Genomic DNA, 23,566 nt, shown 5'->3' on the forward strand with positions numbered 1-23,566 from the left:
AAAAGATCCCCAGATGTTCCAGACTGCTCACTCCCATTCACAAGTAACCTCTTCTATAGCATTCAAGCAGGCAAAGCCTTAGCAGCATGTTTTATTCCAGTTTTAATGATATATGGATTTAATTCAGGATTCCCAGTAACATTCCCACTGAACTTTCACATTTGTCCTCCACCCATCCTCTCCACAGTGAATGCTCTTCATCAGAAGCAGCTGCTCCCCATTTGCTCTTTATGAAGCATATGAGATAACAAAAATGTTTAAAGGGGATTTTTGGCCTTAGAACAAAATTACTTTTCTGTCTGTCATAAACTAAAGGAAGTGAGTCTGAGGGGAAGAATTATATAGTAACGAGCTCCAAAGTTTGCCGAAGTAAACTGGTGGATTTAAGACTGCTTCTCCATAACCTCAAGTATTTCCCTTTAATATTTTAGGTGTTTCATGTCATGCATCCTGGTTGGTTACTTACTGCATGTGCGTATCTGATGATTGATGGGAGAGCCAACACCAATTTTGACCTCTGCTAAACCCTAGTGCTCCATCACTACAGAAAATCTGGCACTCATGCTCCCTGGACCATACACAGAACAGTACCACATATAAAGCACTGGCATGCACACACTAGCTCAGTTTTGTTCAAAACCATTAGCAAAATATCTCAGTGCTGGTCAGCTTTGTGCCTAATCTGCACTTCCTAGCACAGATTAAATCAACTCTGTGTTGTGCCTAGTGGACAATTCAACAAAAATACCATTCTCAATCCACATTTCATCCTTAAGAACAGGGAAAAAGGACATCAGCATAGGAGCTCAGGTCTTATATAAATGATCATGCAGCTTGAAGGGCAAGGTCTAGGTTAATTCCACTGAACTTTGAGTACTTTGCCAAGACATCTAAAATCGGCAGCCACCTTATCCCAGACTTCCACTATAATCAAAGGAAAGCTGTACCTACCTCCAAAATGCTATTTAGCTTAGCTGATTTTCCACCTGAATGTGCTTGCCTCTCCCTACTGACTACTAGAAGGGCCCTCAAGCAATAACTCAGTACTAAGTCAGACAGTAAAGTCTGGAACTGAGCATGCACAGCATCTTTCCTAATTTTTATAGGAACATGAAAAGCTGAGAAGGAAAAAAATCTTGTAAACCTCTTTCTTGCATCAGTGCCAGATAAGTATAATTTGAAATATATTGCAAAGAACATTCAGAAAATAAGAAGCAACAGTAGTCAAGAGAAATCTTCTCTTGAAGATATGTGATTTGAAATATGTGATTTGTTTCTAAGGGGCATGTTCTTGTTCTGCCACAGAGCAGTGCTGTTGAACAAAACCTGAAAGCACCTCCCTCTCAGAGGATCTGGGTCTTTACAGCTCAAATAAACTCAATCAAAGTATAAACCCACCCAAATTAAGCAAAACCACTCCCTTTGACTAGAGGGCACCCTGCCTCCCTGCCACACTCGCTGCAGGTGTTATTTGCCATGAGAAATGCCACCCTGGCACGGTTCCTTGCTATCCACCCTTTGTAAATCCACAGCAGCAAAATCACAGGAATAAACTGCACTGGTTCAAGGGAGATGAAGCCTTTCAATATACCTCTAACCTAAAGCTGCTTCTCAGGACAACAACTACGGTTTTATTAGGCAGGTCTACGTGGTGATCTGTGTGAAATGAGCTCCAGATCCCAGCGAATGTTCTCCTAATGCATCTGTGTGCTGATGGCCTGATGCACTCTGAGGACTGACCTCCCTCATCCTCCTGGACAACAGAATGTTTTACTAGCAGGGAAACAGGCTGCATGTGTGGTCTTGCTACCTGTAAAAGCACTTGTTCTGTGAAGAGTGAAAATTTCACTCTCAAGGGCTATAAACATCATAAACACTGCAAACATTTCAAAGTAAAGCCACAGCTGCCTTTACCACTATCACTTTGGCACATGTCACCCCCGAGGTGTCAAGCAAACATACTCTCATATGGAAATGTACTGTTTTGTCCCAGAGCTGGTTAATGAAGTTTTGCAAGCAATGCTGCTGAAATTCCTGGCAGTTATGCAAGTCACCACTGCTCAAGGCAGATGCTGTAGGCTTCTCAGCTTACCTCTTTGATTTCCATCTTCTTCTACATGAGCTACCACTCACAACTCACCAGCAAGCAATTTTTTTCATACCAATATTAGAAAGGCAAAGGAAAATAAAGACCCTCATGGAGAAAGGTTTTTTCCCTAAAAATAAAGTTTACAGAAACACATCAACATATGATAAACACACCTGAACAAAGTTTATATTTTAGAAGATAACCTTGCTGCAGCCTGTGCTGTATTTATGTGGCTTATTGAAGCTACTTGCCATGAAACAATTTCCTTTCTTTTAAAGTGAGCACTTACCCAAGTGAATAGAGACGGCATTTCTTGCTTCTGATCCGATGGATGAGGCTAAACCTCTCATCAAGACAGATTGACCAGGGCTTTTTTGTGGTTTCAGAGTACCCTTTCAAGCTGTTCATGTTCATGTGTTCACATGAAATCTGTTGAAATCAAAGGTTATTTCATTTTAAGACAGGACTTTTAACTTGTTTTTAATTTGCCTTCTGGGGGAGAAGTGGAAAAATGAAAAATGTTCATTTCTTTAATTTAAGTCTTATTTTCAATCTGATACACGGCTACAAAGATTTGATGATTTTTTTTCCTTGTTTGTCTGTTCCGCTTGGTGAAATTTAAGACTTGCATAACTCCCAGAGAGCAATGCAGTTTGAAAAGCAAATAATTAAGCATTAGTACTGTACACAAATTCATTTTTTTCCACGAGGAAAAGATGTTGCAGCATTCAAATTTAATTTCTTTTTTTTTTTTCTTTGCAAACCTTGGAGTGGATTCTGCATCCTGAATAATGTTAAAATCGAGACTGTAATTACAAAGTTGCAGCATGTCTGCAACGAGTACCTTACCCAGAGTGTCCTGGATCTCAGCTCCAGAAGGGATTTAATCTTTACCCCAACACACGCCCTGGCCAACAACAAAGGGATTTAAGCAAGTGCGTAACTAAACAGAGGAATCATAGCATGTGTGTCCATGCTGAGCTGGCTTGGACATCTAGAGCATAAGCCAGAATAAAAACCATGCAAAAGAAGAGATAGAGACCCTGCAAGGAGGAACACTGTAAGTCAAAGCCCTTGTACAGACCAAGAAAGCAAAGACTGAAAATGCACTGGTTTCATCAGAAACCTGGACATGTCAAAAAATCACTGAGGGGTGAAGTCAGCTTTGCCAGCAGCTGAGCAGCAGCCTGGAACAGCCAAACCCACAGTGACTGAGCCAGCAAAGCCATGGCCCTGTGAGTGACACCCTACAGAGGAGCCCCTGCCTGCAGCACTAGCTCCGCTTGTCCATCCAGCAGCTCAGGCCAGAATTTCACCCCCGGGCCACCACATTCCACTCCACCTTCTTCCTCCACATCCACTCGGGGAAAGGCAGACACAGAGCTGGAGAGTGCTGCACCCTTTGAGGAACACAGGAGCCAGAGCACAGCAGTTGATGGAGAGCTGGTACAATTCGTACGGCTCTCACCATAGCAGTGGCAAGGAGGCAAGGGGAAAAAGAAGGAAGCACCAAAGCTGTAGCTGCTTCTGTCCAGGAAAGGCTGCATTGCTCTTCACCAGCATCAGCATCCACAGTTTGTTCTTGAAGGGCTTCTCAGCCCATGCAGCCCAGCCATCAGTCAGGGGTTGCAAGGCACAGGTTGCTACCATGCAGATAAGAAAGCAAAAACTGAGAAGAGCTGCAGGAACCCAGCTGAGCCTTCATGAGGAAGAGTTGTTCTTTGGGCCCAGTACCAGCCCTGGCTGCAGGAATGGGAGCTGGCACTGTCAGAAAGGCAACAACTAAAATGGTGGAAAGGACAAAACCAGGTTAAATATCAGTCCTGAGCAGACTGCTCTCATCTTGCTCCTTTCCTTCTCCTACAGCAGACTGCAGAGGCTCAGTTCTCAGTCTTAGCCAAACTAAAAAGCACAGCTCTGGTCCCACCTGGAACCACAGAATTGAAACAATTTTACACATGAGGTAAGAGCAAAACCTGTAACCCAACCTTTAATATAGCACTCTCCACTACGTACCTTATAGTAAGTAAATAAAACTCTCATTCTTTAAGAAGTGTATGCTCTAAAAGATCATTACCTGGAGCTTTACATTCAAAGAGCTGCACACTGCATCACCAGCTCCCTGCTCCTGCTTGGCTCATAATCCCCATGGAAAATTCATAAAAGCAAATATAGCGTCTCTTCATGCTGTTCCCAGGATTCACTAATTTTTAAGCAATGATTTGCACTGCACTCCATACCCCTTTCCCTTCAGTCACATAACAATCAAGGAATAAATGGCACTGCAATAATAAGCACTAATTTAAGACACAGAAGAAAAATGTACGCTCTACAGAAAACTAAGATTCTGTAATGCTGCCACTTAATTGACTCATGGCATTATGAGCAATTACAACAGTCAGAGTTTGAAGCAATTTTAACAGCTCTTGCTACGGAACAGCTCTTGCTATAAAAAAAACCAACAAAAAACAACAACAAAAAAACCCAAAAAAACAACAAAGGTATATTAAAAAAAAAAAAACAAAAAAACAAAAATCAAGCCCTGAATCTGCCTTTAGCACCATCATCAGTCTGTTGCATGATTTATTGGTGCACTGAGCTCACATCCTGTTCTGGGCTTCTGCTCACTCTTGTCATATAAACAACAGGACAAGAAAGATGCTTCAAGATCATGAAATACCAGCACTGAAAATGTTTTTTCTGGCCACACCTTGACCCTGCTGACATGGCACCTTCCTGCTCCAGCAGTTTGAGCCATTCTACAATAATGGCATGGGGCTGAACTTTGGCACAGTAATTAGTAGAAACTTGCTCAGCAAACAAGGAAAATGACATCCCATGCTTATCTACATAAGCAGGCTGCCATTTTCAGAAGTGTTCATACCAGTCATGGTGTTATCCCATCAGTTATTCATCTTGTAACATCTGCCAGGCCAGGAATAGGGATTCATCCCATTTTTTTGTTTTCACTTATGCTTATTCCCCCAACTAGGGTCAGTTACTCCTGGAATGAAACTTCTTGCTGAGTGTGTCAAAAGCAATAAACTCTCTGTTAATTGATGTCCTTGTAGGCTTTGACCCAACTAGTGGAGTTTAGCAGCATCTGCCACCGTTTATTAAGTTGCTGAGATGAAGGATGTTTTCAAACTTAATATGTCTGCCACAGTCTAAACTTCTGTACAACAAAACAAGCAGTTTTACACACGTCTCTTGCTGTCCCACACGAATCATCTTGCCTCCTGCCCTCTCAGTGCTGGCAGAGATGTCATTTTACTGAGAATTTAGCCACAGGTACCCACATGCTGGAGAATACATGAACACCCTGCTATCCTCTTTTTTAGAGGTGTTTCAAATTATCTCAGCCTCAAAAGCACTGCATTAACAAAGAATTTCATACGTGAATGACATTTCAGTGATGTTGGCACCTGGGGCTTTTTGCTGTTCTTCAGAGTAAGTAATGATGCTGTCAACTCTGTATTCAAGGGTCAATTGCTGATAGACCTGGGTACCAAAAACAGCTGCTCTGTTGGAATTGTGAGCATCCAGCACCTTTTCCATTTTTTTCTTACAGGAAATGCACACGCAAATGCTGTTGTGCATAAGTGATGCCTCTGTTAAGACATGATGGCCCATGAATTTCCATGTATACTGAAGGCTAGAAGCATCCATAAACACAATCTGGATTTGGAAATGCCATTTTAAAAAGCACATAAACCAACTAATTTCCATGTCTGTTTTTTTTTGTCCTGAAAATATCAAGATTCTATTGGTATCATTGAAACAACTTGTCTGAGTTAGGGTCTGATGCCTTGTTCTCATTTTACTGGGAACCTCAACTGCCTCCTTTTGAAGTAAAATGAGCCTGGTTATCATATTATTATTGAGAGGTGGAGAGGTTGAATACACTCTCTTGATACAGAGTGCTCTGTATTTTTCCATCTGAGAGGGAGAGAGGGGAGAGAGAGAGAAACATCACATCTAGAATTTCAGTCATACCATACTCCTGTCAGGACACAAACCCATTTGGAAATAAATAACATGGAAATAAAGCATTCTTTCAAACCTGTATTTTGACCTTTATATTCATGTTGACCATCAGTGCTAGGTTAAGCAACTTTAGAAATAAATCAGTTTCAAAAAAGTTTGTTGTGAGGTTAATTCCTTAGATACAAGGGAACAATCTGTGCCAGGCAAAGTGTTTTCTAAATGGAGACTGAAACGAAAAACCTACCTGAGAAGTGCTAATGTACTTTAGGAACCTTGAGGCCTCATAGTTGAGGGAAGGGGTTGGACTTGCCCATGGTTGTAGTTCAATGTGCCATCTTACAGTCTGTAAAACAAAGCAAAAAAAAAAAAAAAAAAAAAAAAAAAAAAAAAAAAAAAAAAAAAAAAACAAAAAAAAAACAAACCTTAAAGGCAATACAAGCAAAAATTGTGTGGGCTAATAAACTAAGGAGATTTAATTTCAAACTAAAAGAGTTTCCTGGGGGCTTGTCAATACATGAAAAACATTTCAGAACAAAGCAGGGTTTCAATTACAGTGAAAAAGCATCTAACTATGATTCATAATGATCAGCTTTGAAAGCAGATGTAGGTAATTCAAAAAGAACGTGCTCCTCATCCAGAATACATGTGTTAACCCAGTTATTCTAGGACACCCAAGTAAGCTGGGAGAAATGCATGAAGGAAACCAAGATCTAAATAACCAAATCCTACAGCAAAACATCTGAACACAGTGATATCATTTTAATTTCATATCTACCAGGTATGAATGTCCACTGAAAGAAGAACTTGGATTGCAAACACTAATCAACAAAGGAAATCTCTGCAAGCAACCTGTTTTCTTTTCTAAGATCTAGATTTTATTGAAAAAAACAAGCATCTTGTGGGCTTTGAGAAAAGTTCTCTTTCTTTCCCACATTTGCCTGACAGATTTACCAGAATTTACCAGAATTTATCAGAATTCCCTGAAAAAATATAAGTGTGGCTGCCTGTAGCCCTACCACTCCTCATTTACATAGCCCCAAGGAAGTAGCTTTAGTGGGTGCTTTCTGTGCTCCCTCAGCTCTGAACCTTGGGGATCCTGTCAGCTTTTCTAGAAACACTTCCCACATGGACAGAAAAGGCCTTTCAGACACATGCTTGCAGAGCAACAGGGCTCTGTGCTCCCATCTGCACCACCTTCTCCAAATTCTGCCCGCTGTCATGCTGGGAAGTTTAGACTTGTCATCTCTTGCCCTCAAGTAGATAAAAATACAAGCATGGTGTTAAACTGTACTAAATCAAGATTGATTCCTCATGGCCTTTCATCTTCAGGTGCCATAACTCACTCCTATGGTTGGGCAGGTACTATCAAGCTTCCCTTTAATCATCCTCAATTAACTGAGCTCCCATAATGGAGAGGATGGGGTTTCTCCCTCAAAGGCTCATGCTGGCATTCAATAAAATACAATCAGAAACCCCACTCGGGATTCCCACAGGACTGTATTTCAGACAAAGCCCTGGAAAACATGTAGGAGAGAGCAATTAGCTGCAGAGGATGGAGGCAGACAGGTGAGGTGGGGCACTGAGCCCCCAAACAGGATTGGTCTGTGGCACCAGGAGAAGAGCCAGCAGAGTGACAGCAGGGATCCTCTGATACCAGAGAAGAATGCAGGAAAGAGAAGGTAAAATTAGAAAAGATTATTAAAGAGCACCACCAGACCAGATGGCATTTGCCTTGAGTTGGTATCACGAATTGATATCTCTGCAGCCTAAGTAAACATAGTCTACAGTGAACGTGAGCCAGGGAGTCTGTACGAGGTTTGCTGTTCCTTTAGGGGTTATTTTTCAGATTTGTTGAGGGTTTTGGGTTGTTTGGAGGGTTTTTTTTTTTTTTTTTTTTGAGATTTTGGGGTTTTTGGAGGTTTTTTTTGGTTTTTTGTTTTTTTTTTTTTTTTTTTAACTGTAAAGAGATGCTGAAAAGGATATTGAGATTTTTTTTTTCTCCCCCAGAAGCAGACAAAAGTAGCATTTCTCACCCTGAAACTTCCTGCCTGCAGCAAACTTGGACTCCTATACTCTGCACAGCATGAGCCTGGAAGCAAGCTAGCAAGCCAGCTCTGCAGCTGCATGTCCCCCTGACCTCTGCTTGCAGCAGGCAGCCTGCAAACAGCAGGAGGATAGGTGCACACCAGGGAGGGAAATTCGTGTAATCTTTCAGAATGAGTCACAGTTCACACGGCTGAATAACGTTTGCAATGACAGGAATGCTGCTGTTTCAACAGGCTTGAAAGCTGAAATGAAAATGAAGACTGACAATTGTTTTCAGAGGAAAAAAAAATCAACCAAACAAAAAACCAAACAAACAAAAAACCCAACCCAAACCAAATAAAACCACCAACCACCCAGATACCTAGACATCTGTGCCCAGTTATTCTGAAATCCATTTGTGTGAGAAGTAGCTCATTAAATAGAGGCATTGCAGGGTGACCATTGTGGACTATTCAGCAAGAATTCCTTCTGCACAGAGTTGACAAGGAAGAAAAAAAAATCTCTATAATGAACCACATGAATGAGGTTCTTTTTCAGCAGAGTCCAATGTCCAAGAGCCACTGCAGCTTACACTCAGGTTCTTAAAATCTTAAAGACAATAAACTGCCTTCCCACTGACTCCAAACTATTGATAAACACACGGAAATTAAATATAAACCCCAGTGACTTACTAATGCAGTTTCACTAAAAAAATAAGGGGGGGAAGGGAAGGAAAACCAGAAAGAGATCAAGCTTTTGTATAGTTCTTTAAATTTAGGAGCAATACATAAATGCTACCTTTGTGACAGAGATCAGACCTGAAGCTCCTGTTTGATGGCAATGCTTTCAAATAGCTTCTCAAACTTCACACTTGGTCCCTGGCTCCTTAGGAAGCCTATTTCCATTCACTAATGAACACACAGGAGAGTCCTGTTCCTTACGCCTCCTGACACCCCTACAGGGTGCCTCAATAGCTGCCTTACAATAAGATTCACAGACAATGGATGGGATGAAAATCCAACACATCTCTGGGATCGGGTGCAGCCCCCCAGAGGGTAACTCACAAATGTCGGTGATGAGTTTTTGGTATGTTCAGGAATACAAAATATCCTCCTGAAGGAGCTGTTCCATAGGTGCATTCGTAGCCTTTGTTTATAGTTTTCCCGGTAATTTTCAGCTTGGTTCATAGTGTTTCCATGTAAGCCTTCTCAAATAAACTCTACAGATGCTTTGTGAAAATCAGGTTTATCCCTGATAAAAAACAATCCTTATTTTAGTAGTCTTCCCCCTGTCTTGACTTTGCAATTCTGTTTACTCAGACCAAACCTGACTGTGGCATCATGGTTTGGATTTTCTCAACTGTATCGTGGAAATCTCTAGAATGACTGAGAACAGATCCCTGTGGCTGCTGAACAAACAGGCTGAGGATCAGCTCCTTTCACAGAGGGCAGTACAGCAAGAGGAGCAGAGGCGCTATTACAGCCCAGATTATACAGCCCTGGATATGAAATTCAGACAGACCTCCCCAAAGGCTGCCCAGGCGGAGCCAGAAAATGGGTGCAGACAATCTGCATTTTTGCCTATCACCATGGCTGTGCTCACTCCCTAGGTAAGGGTTCATCCAATCAGACACCATGACTGTGTTTCCCAAACATCAACATATCCATATTCCACAATATAAAGACATGACAGTACCTGGGAAGTTACAATGCCACTTAAAAAATATCTTAAAGTATCCCTCTGTATATAGCTTCACTTATAAACACATCAATTGAAATTAGCATTGTAAGAAAAATCAATCTTCAGCAAGACTTTATTACAAGCACTGATCAGGCACTGACTTCAGCTACTCCTGAAGGGTAATGAATATTCAGAAACTGTTATTCAGACTGGTGTCTAAATCTTCACCATGTGACATAACCACAGAGAAAAGAAAATCTTAAAGCAATGCCATTGCTTTGTTAGGAAAACTAGGATGCATTTGAAGGTCTGATTTTTCTTCTAGGTATTTCACACTTAAGCAAAAGGACTGATGTTTCCTTCAGACCAATCTCACAGTAATCTGCAGAGACTTCTCTCTGGAGACCACTTTTTCCTAGATTTTTTTCCCCCCTCATAGACATCTGTGATAGTCATTTGATAATCCCTTAATAACCTGTAGTATATATGTGATATACTTTTAAAGGACTGACATTTAAAATCTGTCCTAAAAATCTGAAATCATAATATAAAATTTAAATCAAAATGTGCAAAGCGCTCACAAACCAGCAGGTCTAAAATTGTAGGTCTGCCAAATGTTTGACTTTTCCAGCCTAAACTTACACACAAATTGTTAAATTCTTTCCAGACCAATCCTAGTTTGAGTGCACTAATTTAAAAAGCCCAACCCCTTCCTTCCCTTCTGCTTACATTTGAAAGGGAATTAGTAAGTTTTCCATATTTCCATCTTTTTTAGCTCAGTAGCTGTTTCCCCCAACCCCGTTTTAATCTCCTTCTCTTTTAGCAGCCAATTAAAATGTAGAAACATATTAGCCATTTTTGTAAACAAAAATTCAGGAATCCCATTGCCCTGCCAAGCAATCTGTTGCTTACAAAGAAGAAACAAAAGATTTGTCCATATATACAGAGATGCCTTAAATAAATCCTCTGATTAAATCATGCAACAATTTAATTTCTTACATCTGAGGCAGGACCAAATGTGAGTGGAAATCATTTGTGGCAATAATTCCATTAAGAACCATAAATGTTTGCCAGCCATAGAAACAAATGAAATACATATCTCCAATTATTCTGCCTGTACCCTGTGTACAACCACGCTCAGCAGAACAGAACCTGCTCATGGGTGAAATTTTGCAGGGGTGCTATCACTTTGAAAGGCAATGCATGGGATTCAGATTCAGGCTGCAAAACTCCAGACATCTACATGGCAAATTTATTAGACTGCATTCCTGAAGGCTTGCCCTTGTGAGAACAGATTGTCCCCAGATACGATTTACAGAGCTTGGACATAATTTTAATTGTGGTCCCTCTCAAGCACCTGTGGCCTTAAGCATATTAGTTTGTTGTGGTCTTACTGTTTGGGGTTTTCCCCTCAATTCAAAAGCACCCTGACTAGCGAGAGCTGTGTGCTGCAGCCCACGCAAGCCCTGGCTTTGCAGGACACGCCAACGCCCCACGAGGGACACGCGACCTGCGCAAAGCCTGTTAAGGGGAGTGGGAAGGCTGCTGAGGGTGAGGGCAGCCCAGCCTGGCACACTGCTCCTCTTGCTGACAGCACAGAGCAGCTCCAGCAGCAGAGAATCCCTCGTGAACACCCACGTGTAGTTTCAGAGGCAACTAGCTGGGTGACTCCCAGGGAGAGCCAGGGGGATAGAAACACTGTGCATGCAGACAGCCGTCAGCGAAGCTCCCACAGTGGGCTGGGAGTTAAATTATTTGACAGGACAGATGAGGCAGACAAGATCTTTAAGGGAATGATTCATCTCACTACATATAAAATATGTAAGGTGAGTCAAGCACTGGAAAAGTCCAGTCTCTCATGTCTCTCCATGACCTGCAAAGGAAGCCTGAAGGATGAGCTCACACCACAGACCCTCAGCATCACAGAAGAGAAACCCCAGAACAGACATGCACACTCCCCATGCTGCAGAAAAAAAAATGCATTTTAGAGGGCCGAGCCTGTTATTTAGCTGTGAGCCTAAAGCAACATTTAGCTGCATTTTATTCTTCAGCAGGGTTGAGTAATTCCAAATGTTTTATGTTTGGAGCAGCGGTATGTGGCACAAGTAAAACAAACTCAACCTAAAAGCAGAAGTATCAGTAGGAAAGAACAAGTATGCCTTCAGCCTTGGCACAGACCTCCTTGAGAAAGGTCAATTCATACAGACCCCTTTAGCTAAATGCAACCAGCACCACCAGGGCTCACAAGACGCACACTCATAAAAACCTGCTACCTCACATCCTTAATGTAGGAGCAGCAGGGACACACAGAGGCTCAGTAAGCTGTAATTTAAAACACAGGCTTACAAAGTGAATGAGCCTTTATATTTAAAGCTTTGAGTGAATTAATTTCCAACACAACTGGCTTTATAGATATTCCATCTCTGCATGTCTGAACTGTTTCTTTCCTTCCTTTTCTCTTTCATATTACTATTATTTTCTTTTTTTCTTTGCAGTATGTCTTTCTTAAACATATAAGATTTTCTCTTAAGAAATCATAGAGCAAAACTTGCTAATATACTCCTCCTCTGCATGTGTGTGCCTGTATTGAGAGAAAAGCAAGTGGGTTCCCTCTGAGGTATCAGGCATTGAGGGAATCACAGGGAAAAGCAGCTGACACCTAGTCCTGCAGCCACCTAAACTAAGAATTTCCATTCCAACAGTCAAATTTCCACTCATTGCGCAAAGTCCATGATGAACGGGAAAAAAAAAACAAAAAACAAAAGAATTAACATGGGAAATCTTTCTATTTCTCCATGTTTCTACTTTTCTGAGTTTATGTAAGGAAGAGACACCTCTGACACCACTGTACACATGCACACAGCCTTCTCCATACCCAGCCACCACCAGATTGCTCTGTCCTCTGCAGGCACCACATTGGTGCAGTGCAATGAGCAGGCCACAAAGGGAGTCCTTCCCACAGGCGAACTCCAGAGCTAAAAAATCTGCAGTGTGTTACAGAACCACAGAATGGTCTGGGTTAGAAAGCGCATTTAAATATCACCCAGAACAACCCACTTTCATGGGCACACATTCCACCAGGTCAGGTTGCCCAAAATAAACAGTATCGTGCCCAGTACAGACCCTTGATGGACACCACTCGTTACTGGTTTGTCATTTAGACATTGAGCCACTGACTATAACCACCTCCTTATCCACCAGTCCATCCATCAAATCAATATCTTTCCAATTCAGAGGTAGCCATGTTGGCTGTGTCTAAACAGCTCCCTGTCCTCAGCACGTTTTAACGTGTCTTCCAGGAGGATCCACTCCATGATCTTACCCAAAGATTTGATGTTGGAACAACAGGCTGAGAAACAATAGCTTTGTGCCAAGATAAGCAAGCAACGTGTCACACTTACAGTCCAGCTTTCCCATGCAGGAAGGCTGCTCAGGAAAGTAAATCCTGCCTGTGGAAAGCAGTCCCATGATAATAGTGCTTTCTGTATTAATGAGTGTGTGTCTTAAATTTAAATGGGTTTCCAACACGATCTGTATATGGAGAATTCTATGTCTGGACATGTGTGTTTAATTTTGTGGAAAAGGGAATGTCTAGGATGCACTTAAGTCTCCCCTAGCTCCTCGCTCTCTGTGCATCATCATCTTTTCCAAGTGTCTGCAGTGCAGCACATATTTGTCTGCCTGGAAGCGGGATGTGAGTGCTGCAAGGGTCAACCTAGGAAGCTCCAAACATCGCCCACAGGGCTCCACTTAAAAGCAGTTTATCAGCACTTGCTTCATAAGGCTGCAGTTTGCACTAGTAAGTAAAACTCTTAGACTTAGCAGGGAAAAGGAAAAAAAAGCAAAGTTTTGCATTGAAATTAAGAAAACTATTTTCTGACTTCAATTCTCATTAGAAAAGCTTTGAGTCACTGCATGGTAATTGAAACCAAGAGTCTTTACTCTTGTAGAGCAAATCAGTCTGAACTGAATACATAACAACCCCTGAAAAGGCAGCAATCACCAAGCATTTCACCTCTGCTTTCCTTTTGTTAATATTGACGTTTATTTTCTGCTCCTTTTGCTTCTCATTTCCCATCTGAAGGTGTGAAACGGAGCCACACCCATACAAATTACTGCTCTGGGGGGAACTGCTGCGCCCTTACCTGCAGGCGAGCTATCGACCTCCTTGCAAAACACCAACAGCTTCGATGCCCTGGGAGATTCTGTGTTTCACACACAAAGCCCACACTCAAGCTCTCTCCAACTCTATTTTGAGGTTTGTGTCTTTTCCCCTAAATAAGTATCTCAAAAGAAAAGCATGCACAGAAAAAAAAGGATGCCTTCCATTGACTTCAAGTGACAGAATTTACATCACTTTGAGATTCAAGAAATGGATTTGGTGAAATAAAGAGCAACTTCCAAAATTAACATGAGGAAGCCAGATCTGTAGAGGAATTTAGGTGGCAAATGCTCCAATGAATTCAAATAATAACACTGAATTCCCCAGGAAAGGTATTGGGATATTGGGGTATTCAGAATTCACTTGCCAGGTTTACATTAGCCACTGTGGACACCCCTGTAAATTCACCATCACCTTGAGTGCAGGATTGGGACTTAGAGGAAGCAAGGTTTCAGAAGACATGCCAAATATTAATTTGTAGGTACTTATGAATTCAGAACGCATTGCATCTAATTCATAATTTACACAGCATAACTACCACTCCTCACTACCTCTGAGGAATAAATCCACTGCAGCCAAAGGATCTGGGGGGCTGCACTGGGGAACTTCTCCTCAGACATTCAAAGGTTACCAGAGACTAACAGCTCTGCCACTGCAAATCCCAGCAACATATGGGAGAAATGCACATTTATTAAAAGAGAGATTGATTTTACTCTAAGAGACATACAGCTTTGAAAATGGCCAAGTGAGAGTTCTTTGCTATGGTTCTAAAATAAAATAAATAAATCGGGCAGCAGCATTCCTGCACTATCCAGAGGCTGACAGCATGATAATATATCTAATGGAGATAAAACTGGGAGCCAAAACAGATTGAAATTTATGGAAGTAAATTCTCAAAACTGCTTAAGCAGCTCAATCAGCTGAATTCCTTCCAGTGCCCGAATGCCTTTGCCAACACTTAAGGATAATAGCAAGAAACAGATACAGCAACTACCAGTCACTGCTTGTCAAATTCAGTTTCTGCTAAGCAGAGGCAAGACCATGGTTTCAGCCTGTATTCATAACTGCTTTAGTTGAAGTGCTCTGGCTGAGAAATATGGAGATGTCATAATCCATATAATAGGGGAAAAAAACTATTTTCCTCTAGGTTGACTTCACTGCAGTATTTAAACCATAGAATACAAAAAAAAAAAAAAAAAAAAAAACAGAACTCATCAGTAAATACTCAGCTAGCCAGATAAGCTGAGTTTATTTTGTGGAAGTTCCAGCACTCTAACTGTGATTTACACATAGGGATGCCTCTGGCAGCCTATCCTCTGACTTCAGAGACTCTGCCTGAGGCTAAGAACTGGGGAAAAAGAAGGTGCTTTAGAGTAAAACCAATGCTTTCACACAAATAAGAGCATTTCACACTTGTGCAGCCTTCTCTTTCATCCAAGTGGAATGCAAATGTCTAAACAGAAACGGCCCACCACGCCTTCTAGACTAAAGGGAGATAGAAGCATCAGAAAACTCCTTCCTCTTCACCTTCCCCTCCTGGGTAAGTACCAGGACAATCCTCTGTGCCCAAGGAGCAGGAGAGGGCAGTATTTGTCACTATACGTCTACAATCTCTTAAAGCAAGTAAATTCCAACTCTTATCCATGGGTAAACCAAAAGGCTGAGTAACTTCTACAGGTATTTGGATTTCAGAGTGTAAAACCCTAAGTCAAGATAGACAGTATTTACAACAGGTACCGAGAGTACTGTTCCTTCAACCCACCATCAGTTCACTTGGTTGAACTGGGTTTTACCGGGTAGCCAGGGAAAACTCAAAAAGCCAAACTTTGCTTTTTTCTTCTTTAACTCCTTATTTTATAAAAGCATTAGATAATAGAATTCCACTGAATGAAATGTATTCTAGCTTTAAACATATTCCCTTCTTTTTTAAATATGATTATGGATTAGTGTCCTTGGTCTAGAGCTATATAAAAGTCTTCCAAATAAAATAAAACTGTGTTGGGCAAGTAGTTACCTCTGTCCAGAAAGGGAACAACAGCTGGCTTACAAATTGTTAGGATTTTAAGTACAAAATGATACATTTATTTTCCAGTTTATAAAAAAAATCTAGCTCATTTCAAAGCACACAAATTTGAAATATTTTTTGGTCAAGACAAGTATAGAACCAAGCATCATAATCCCATGGAGGATGGGCTTGGGCAAACATGTACCATCCTCTTTAATCAAGGATATTTTCCAATGTTTTATCACTAATTCTGAGCATTATACAGATGAAGTACTGAAAAACTACATGGTTTGACCCTGAACTCATGATGCACCCATAATTCCCACAGATTTCATAATGAATAATAATTTCAAGATCAAACCATTAATCAAGGCATCTAATGAAGAAGAAACACATCAGCTCAGCAGCAACCAATTGACACATAATTGCTTCTTGTTTAATTTTCTCAAAAGAGGGAGGGAAAAGGAACACAGTGTTGGTGCTTTGCCCTATTCAAGATGAAACAAAGTTCACTTCTTTGAAAATTTCAGTACTGCAGAACAGCCATTTGGAAAGCCCAAAAAGAGCCCAAAAGAGACGGGGCACTAGTACTAAAAATTTTGGGTTTTTTTCAGACAGCTCCTACCCTGAGGTGTTTATCTGTTGGATAAATCTCACTCCTCCACTACTGCCGTCCACTCTGCGGGGAGCAGGAAAGATATGGAGCTGATTCCTATCATTTCTAGGCTTCTAAGTGGCAGATATTTTCTAACATTACATGCCATATCAATAGACATTACCATCTGTTCCCCTTAACATTTCAAACAGTGTCTCTTTGTAAAATATGAAAGAGGATGCTAAAAAAAGGGCACTGACTTTGAAGCGCCCAGTTGATTATTTGACTTAGCTAGCTGCTAGGAGAGGAATGAGGAAGAGGGCTAGGGATGGATGAGGCCAAGACAGGGAGGACAAAGCAGCAACAGCAACTCTGTGATGTTAATGTCTGCTGGTTCTAACATCATTTTCAAATGCACAGCTTTCCCAACCAGGTCCAGCCCCTGGCACATCACTGATATTTGCTTCTCTGCCATAATTTTGGCCAGCAGACCAATTTGTCACACACACACAGACACACACGCTCAAAAAGTGACCCTACCTCATCAAAACTAATAGCAAGAATGTATTTTTAGCAATATCCCTAAGACAGACAAGTTGCCTATCAGTGTCTTGTAGGTGTTTCCTTGCTAAGTTCTCAAGGCCCACAGATTTGTCTTCCACAGGCCAAGAAGGACAGAGGTTTCAATTCCTTCAGTTTGCAGAAGCAACAAGGTCAGTCCTGGAAAGAACCAGGATTCTGTCTCTTCCAGAACTCACAGCACTGCACCTGAAGCTGCATCTGAAACCTATCAGAAAGTGGAACCCAAAGTAAACTTAATTGGGTCACTTATTAAATGAACTGTTGGTTAGCTCTTTCTTCCACAAGCACGTAAACCCAGAGGTTCCCTACACAAAATCTGAAGCAGCTGGCTTGATCTGACAGTCCCAAGAGACTCCAAAAGCCAATGGCCCACTGCATAGTCCTCCTGGTCCTACATTGCCAGAGACGAGAGAAGCCCCATTGCATGATGGGGAGAGGTGGCAGCAGGAATGATGTTTCTCACAAGTATCCCAGATTTGGGATTTACAATGTGACAACTCTGTTCTGACTTTTGAAGAACTCTGCAAAGCCATTTTGTTCCAGTCTGCAAAGCAAATGGAGAAGACTTTGGTGAGAAGAAAGATTTCTGTCCTCTAACAGCTGCTGGAACCACTACATTTATCATTACACAAAGACACAAGGAAAGGTTTCTTTATTTTATTTATACATGTATCAGGGTGGACATAAATTACAGCACTAGTTTTTAAATGTTGCAAAAAATCAATAAGAGAGCAAAATAATCACCAAGGGGTTCCCCCAGAACCACACCCAGGACTTGTGCTTTTCAAGGGATCAGCAACAACCCCATCCACCCATTCTCTGACAGTGCAGTTCATGAGCATTTGCAGCCAGAGCCTTTCATGGGGGCACCTGAGCTTGACGGCACATTCAAAAGATGGAAGAGTAGATCAGATGGGGAAACAATATGTCATTGAAAATCCAAGCCCTCCTACTTAGCATAAACATCTGGGAACATTTCCACCATCTCCTGCTGAAATTGACCCAGTTGTTGCCACAAAAGTGAGTTCAAAATCATGTCTTTCATCTGTTACCCTAGGCATTAGTCCATTTGTGCACATGGTTTCTATTACCCTGAGAGACTGGCTAACTCAAAATAGGGCAACGCGTCACCATGTCACTCTTGTAGGCAAAAACGCTAAAAAAAAAAAAAAAAACAGCATTAGGGTGAGTGAATGCATATAGATTGCATGACACATATGCTATATACCACAACTGAAAGAAAAATTGAATCACACCTTTTTTTCCCTCTTTTAGTTGTTCCACTGAACTGCAGGTCACTTTATCTTAGACTTACAAACATGGAAGGGCTCTGGACAACATCGCATCATGCACAGAAGTATCTTGGTGCATATCTTCTATCTACAAAAACACGTTGATTAAATTACTCACATCCACTGCACACAGCTCTGGAGCACTGAGCAGCCATCCAAGACAAACTCAGCTCAAAGTTAATATTAGAACAAGCGATAAGAGTGGGCTGTGTTGCAGATGCCATCAAAGATTAGTGGTGGTTCACACAAACTCTCTCACTTACATGTCAAATCTTTTATCTAATCTGTGCCACAGGTGGCAGCCATCACTTCCAGGCTGCAGGACAGCCTGATCTACCACAACCAAAGCAGACTGCTTGAGCAAAGGCCGGAGGTCCCTCCCTAATGCTACCTAAATCTCCAAATTCTACATCTGTTTTGTAAGAAGTGATGATGCACTCATCATGCTGTCTGCGCAAATCTGCACGGGCAGCTGTGAGAGGGTTTTGTTCTTCACCACAGGATTTCAGTGCTGCACCACTTGTCAGGGGCTGCTGGAGTTTTGCTCACACCAAAGATCCCCCAGCTGCACCTCGGTCTGAACTGTGGTTCAGACAGCCCAGTGAAAGTGGCATGAGAGAGATATCTGGCATGCTGGCACCGACCATGAGCAGACACATCGCTGTTAACTGCCTGGCTGGCTGAGTAAATGTTGCTGGCAACTGACTGAACTAACTGGGATGAAAACCTTACTAGCAATGAAGTTAAACACTTGTCTCATAAGAAGGCAGATAAAGGTTGGAGATGTAAAGTAAAAACCCTAGGGCTATCCAGCAGAATTTCTACCTGTCCAAATCTCTCTTTCTGGATTCTTCTCTCTCCACAGAAGGAAATTTTAGAAAAGAATGTAGAAAGATTGGCTACCTTGAGAGCTGCTTGAGCAAGGAATGCTCTGTGTCCTCACAACTGTCCTCACTTCTTATTTCAAAACATGAAATCTGACAAAAGATCATTTTTGGCACTAACCATGCCACTGCTACTGGGCAGTTCAGGTCACTTGGCCCCCAGAGTAGTCCCATGAAACAGTTTGAGCTGAACACAGCAAACAGAAACGCTTTTTTTTCTGATCTGCTACAGCAGTTATAAAGGATTCACATTTTATACAAGGCCTGTGAACTGTGTCTCTGGGTTCAAGGAAATGATGGCACAACTCTAATGGCCCCACAGAACAAGGCATCGGCAGAATAAATTACCACCTTGATCCTTGGGTCCCTTAGAAGAGAAGGCTTAGACACCTAGATTTATTTTCTTCTGTGCCGTAGCTACCCAGAAAAACATCTCTTGACTTTATATGCCAAAATAAAGCCTTAAGCTGGTATTTGAAAGATTTTGAAAGAAGTCTGTGCCATTGGACATAAAGTCTCATAACACTGTAATGACTTTCTGAAGAATAATATTCCACATCTGCTTCTCAAAAATTCATGAAGGAAGAGCTATTTCAGGTAATAAAAAGTGTTTAAGAATCAATGTTATTCTTAGTAATCATTTACCTCCCAAGCTTGCAAGTGACATCATTGTCAGAAAAAAACATTACCATTTCCTCTTTATGGTATACTATAAACACATTTCATCTGCAGTTAAAATACAATAAAAGCCCAGTATTGCCATTGCCTGACTACTTGGAGAAGGATTCCTGTGTTTGAGTACTTTCTGGTACCTCAGCTGCCCTTGTTTATGGGCAGAGCTGGCTGATGCTTCCCAGATTTGGTTATCAGCTGATGAAAACTGCTTTCAATAAAAGTTTATTCTTTTCTTCCAAAGACAATAACCTCACTCAGTCTGTGCTATTAGCCTGAATATTTGAGTAAAAACAGACCAAGGCTGCTCCCCAGGTACTAACAGATTGAAGCCACAAGTTCCTATCTTGTGCTAATCTTACTAGATAAGCAACTTTGGGTTGGTTTATATTTGCTAAGAGACCTCCAAGTGCTGGAGGGAAAGAAGTTGTCAACTAGTGTCCCTTCCTCTAGGGTCCACTAAGTCATCACACAGAACAATTATGGGGGGGTCTGGTCTCTAGTGAGGTATTAAGCCAGGGCGAAGATTGCTTATTATCCCATTACCTCTTTTTATTCACTGATGTTAGATCACTGTTCAGGCTAAACTCCAGTTTGGCTAATCACATTGTATCTGCCAGATTGCTTTTCTAATTTCAGAGCAGGTAAATGTAGCCAGAGGGACATCAAGAGGTTGCCCTGAAGCACAAAGGAAAACATTCCTAGACCTTCCCTGTGCGGATACCCACAGTTCACATTTTTCTAAAGAGTCTTTCCATTCCTTACCAGCTACAGAGTTAAAAGATTTTCCTAATATCTTGCCTGAAAATGAAGCCAGTTACTTCTTGTCCTACTTCCAGTGGACCTAGGGAACAATCAGTCATTATGTCGTTCAAAAAAATTATTTTTTTTAGTTTGAAGAGTCTTGGCACATTCTCTCAAAACCTACTTTTCCCTATTCAAAACAAGTACCAGTACTTCAGGCTTTCCCTGCAGGCTTGCCTTCCTGCAGCTCTTAACACCTTTTCCTCTGAATGAAACACCTTAACACCTTTTTCTCTTTTCAGTTTGTCCACCTGTTATTAAAGAAGGTGCCCAGAAGTAGCACACCAAGGAATAACCAATATCCAGCTCTTCAGCTCTTCACTCCTCTGCAGCAGCATCCCACATGCCACTGCCATCCATCAAAGCCAGGATGTTATTCACTCCTCAACACAGCACTTAGGGAACAGCACTGCACTCTGTAAAGCTCATCACGCTGGGACACAGGTGGAGAGGCTGGCATAATCTTTGGAGTTCCAAGAGGCTGCTTTAGCCCCTGCAGCTTCTTGGGTTTGGCTCAGCCAGGGCAAATCTTCTCCTGCAGATGCAGCCTGGTGGGAGTCCCTGCACAGCTCCCAAAGCCATGCCGTGTCAAACTCTGGTGTAATTTTAAATTGTTGCTCCAGGCACACAGAATTAATAAACTTACAAAAGTTAAATTCCAATCCAAAACAGACAAGCTATTACACCATGGGATGTGGAAAGACAGATGGATAAATTTAACTTCAGAAAACCAGATGGATCAATTTAACTTCAGAATAACCAAGTTTTCTCCAAGAATTTTGGCTCTTCCTCATGAAGAGTCAGAGTAACTTCCTATAAAAGCCGTACCCAAAACTTCCTGTACTATTAAAGATGTGCAGCTAGCTTGAAAACACTGTGCATGCAATTAGGCAATGAAAACATCCAATACATTTTTTAAACCAAATTTCTAGAAGAACTAGAAAGGAGTCTTGGCATAAGCCCTACACATCACTGACACCAATGTAAATGGCATTGCCATTCTAAAGTTAAAACCTAGATGTAAATTTAAGTAAAATCTTAGCAATAGTGTAACACTATATCAAATGAGGTTTTTATGAGCCTGCTGTATTACTAAGTGCCAAATGTGTTTTTCCACATAATCTCAAAGTTATCACTCCAAAATAATTTGCAGACAATTAAAAATTAAATTGTTATCAGTCATCACTGCAGAGAAGCAGTAACATCTTGGAAATAGTTCCTATTTAAAGGAAACCACAGCTTTCAATCCAACAAGAAACAGCAAAAGATAATTAGTCTGCATTTATAAGGAACCAAAAGACAAATGTATGCAAGTGAAAGTAACACCTAAAAAATATAATCTCAAAAAGAGTTTTTGGTTTTAGGCAATAATTCATCATGTTTCAAATTACATTATAATCCCAGACAAAGTATACATGGGCCCAATAGCAAAATCTTATTCTTTGCTTTTAATCACTGAAGGTAAATACTTTTATATTCCTAGATATGACATGAAAGATCATCCAAAATAACATCAGGTTAAGTTTGGCAGCATACCACACTCCCCACCTCCATGGAAATAAATCTGCCCAGAAGGCAAGAATTCAAGCTTTTCTCAACCAGACTCTTGAAGAGGGCTCCTCCCAAATTCAGTGCACAAGAGTCAACATAACCTTGTTATTGCAATTATTGTGACAGGAATTTGCTGTTACTTCAAATTCCAAATGCAATATTTTTTTTTTCTTTTGCCATGGCACCCTGGAATAATCTTTTAAAACACACCTCACATGTCTGCAGTGCTCTGTGGGCACAACCTGCTAGTACCTATTTGCAGGAGCAGGTACATCTGGCAGAATCTGTGTTTCCAGGTAGCTGGAGTTAGTGTCTGCAGCATATGTTACCAGGTCAGTGCTTAGCACAACCAGATCTTAGAATCACAGTTCAAAAACATGATTTTATTAGCAACAATGCAGTTTTAAGTAGGATTATGAACTTCCACTTAATATAAGTGGGACTATGAACTTCTATTTGCTTTACTTTTGCAGCACAACAAAACTCTTCTGATTCTTCAGATGACCATCATATGCTGTCAATGCCAAGTCTTGCTTGTTATTTGTCAGCAAGAGCTGCAGCTTCTGCTCTTTGATAGGCTCAACTGGAAGCAAAACAGCTGGGAGCAGCACAGTTCCCTTAAGCACCACAACAGGCAGCTCCAGCAGCTCCCAGAGATGTTACATAGCTAAATTACTTTATTCCCTGCCCCTTTCAGTTAACATTTTATATGTATGCATCTTAAGGCACAAACAGACACTTGGAACCTTGGTGGTCAAACCCTCCCATATGCTGCACAGCCATGGTCTCTGCTGACAGAACCTCACCAGTGGTCAGGAAAAGCACAGGCAGTTTCCTGAAGACTTAGGGACCATTTATGGACAAGTCTCCATCTTTTCCATCCTGTGTCTTCTTTTTTTCTCTTTTGGTAGTGTTGGTGTTGGTTGATGACTGCAGTTGTGCTTGGGAAATTAATAAAACAGCCCTGCTCAAGAAACTTTAAAGTGATTCAAAGCAAGCACCAAATAATTTCCTTGTGTGCTTTTGCATTTTTTTTATACAGCCACAAAGTAGGACATTCAACTTCATCTATGGAAACACTCTGTTCATCAGTCTTCTGCATTAATTCAGTGACGTAATTCTAGCAGAGCTATAACCTAGAGGCACTAGGAAAACAGAGCAAAGTCTGGCCTCACTGATTTTTCCTTGCTGCCATCCTGCTGGCTCACACATCCCAACATAGTCCAACCCCATCCTCA

At 41.3% G+C, this 23,566-nt stretch overlaps 1 protein-coding gene across 2 annotated transcripts in view; it reads right to left on the reverse strand.

Annotated features, from left to right (window-relative positions):
* The window catches only part of METTL24 (methyltransferase like 24), a 44,489-nt gene that overhangs the window by 18,064 nt on the left and 2,859 nt on the right, over positions 1-23,566 (reverse strand). For both annotated transcript variants that reach the window (XM_068184236.1, XM_068184237.1), the window contains exons 2-3: positions 6,321-6,419; positions 2,379-2,518 (exon numbers count right to left, since the gene is read on the reverse strand). In XM_068184236.1, coding sequence (XP_068040337.1) covers positions 2,379-2,518; positions 6,321-6,419 — 239 coding nt within the window. The remainder of the gene's footprint in view (positions 1-2,378; positions 2,519-6,320; positions 6,420-23,566) is intronic.

This window comes from Anomalospiza imberbis, chromosome 3, assembly GCF_031753505.1.
Source record: "Anomalospiza imberbis isolate Cuckoo-Finch-1a 21T00152 chromosome 3, ASM3175350v1, whole genome shotgun sequence".
Taxonomy (NCBI): Eukaryota; Metazoa; Chordata; class Aves; order Passeriformes; family Viduidae; genus Anomalospiza; species Anomalospiza imberbis.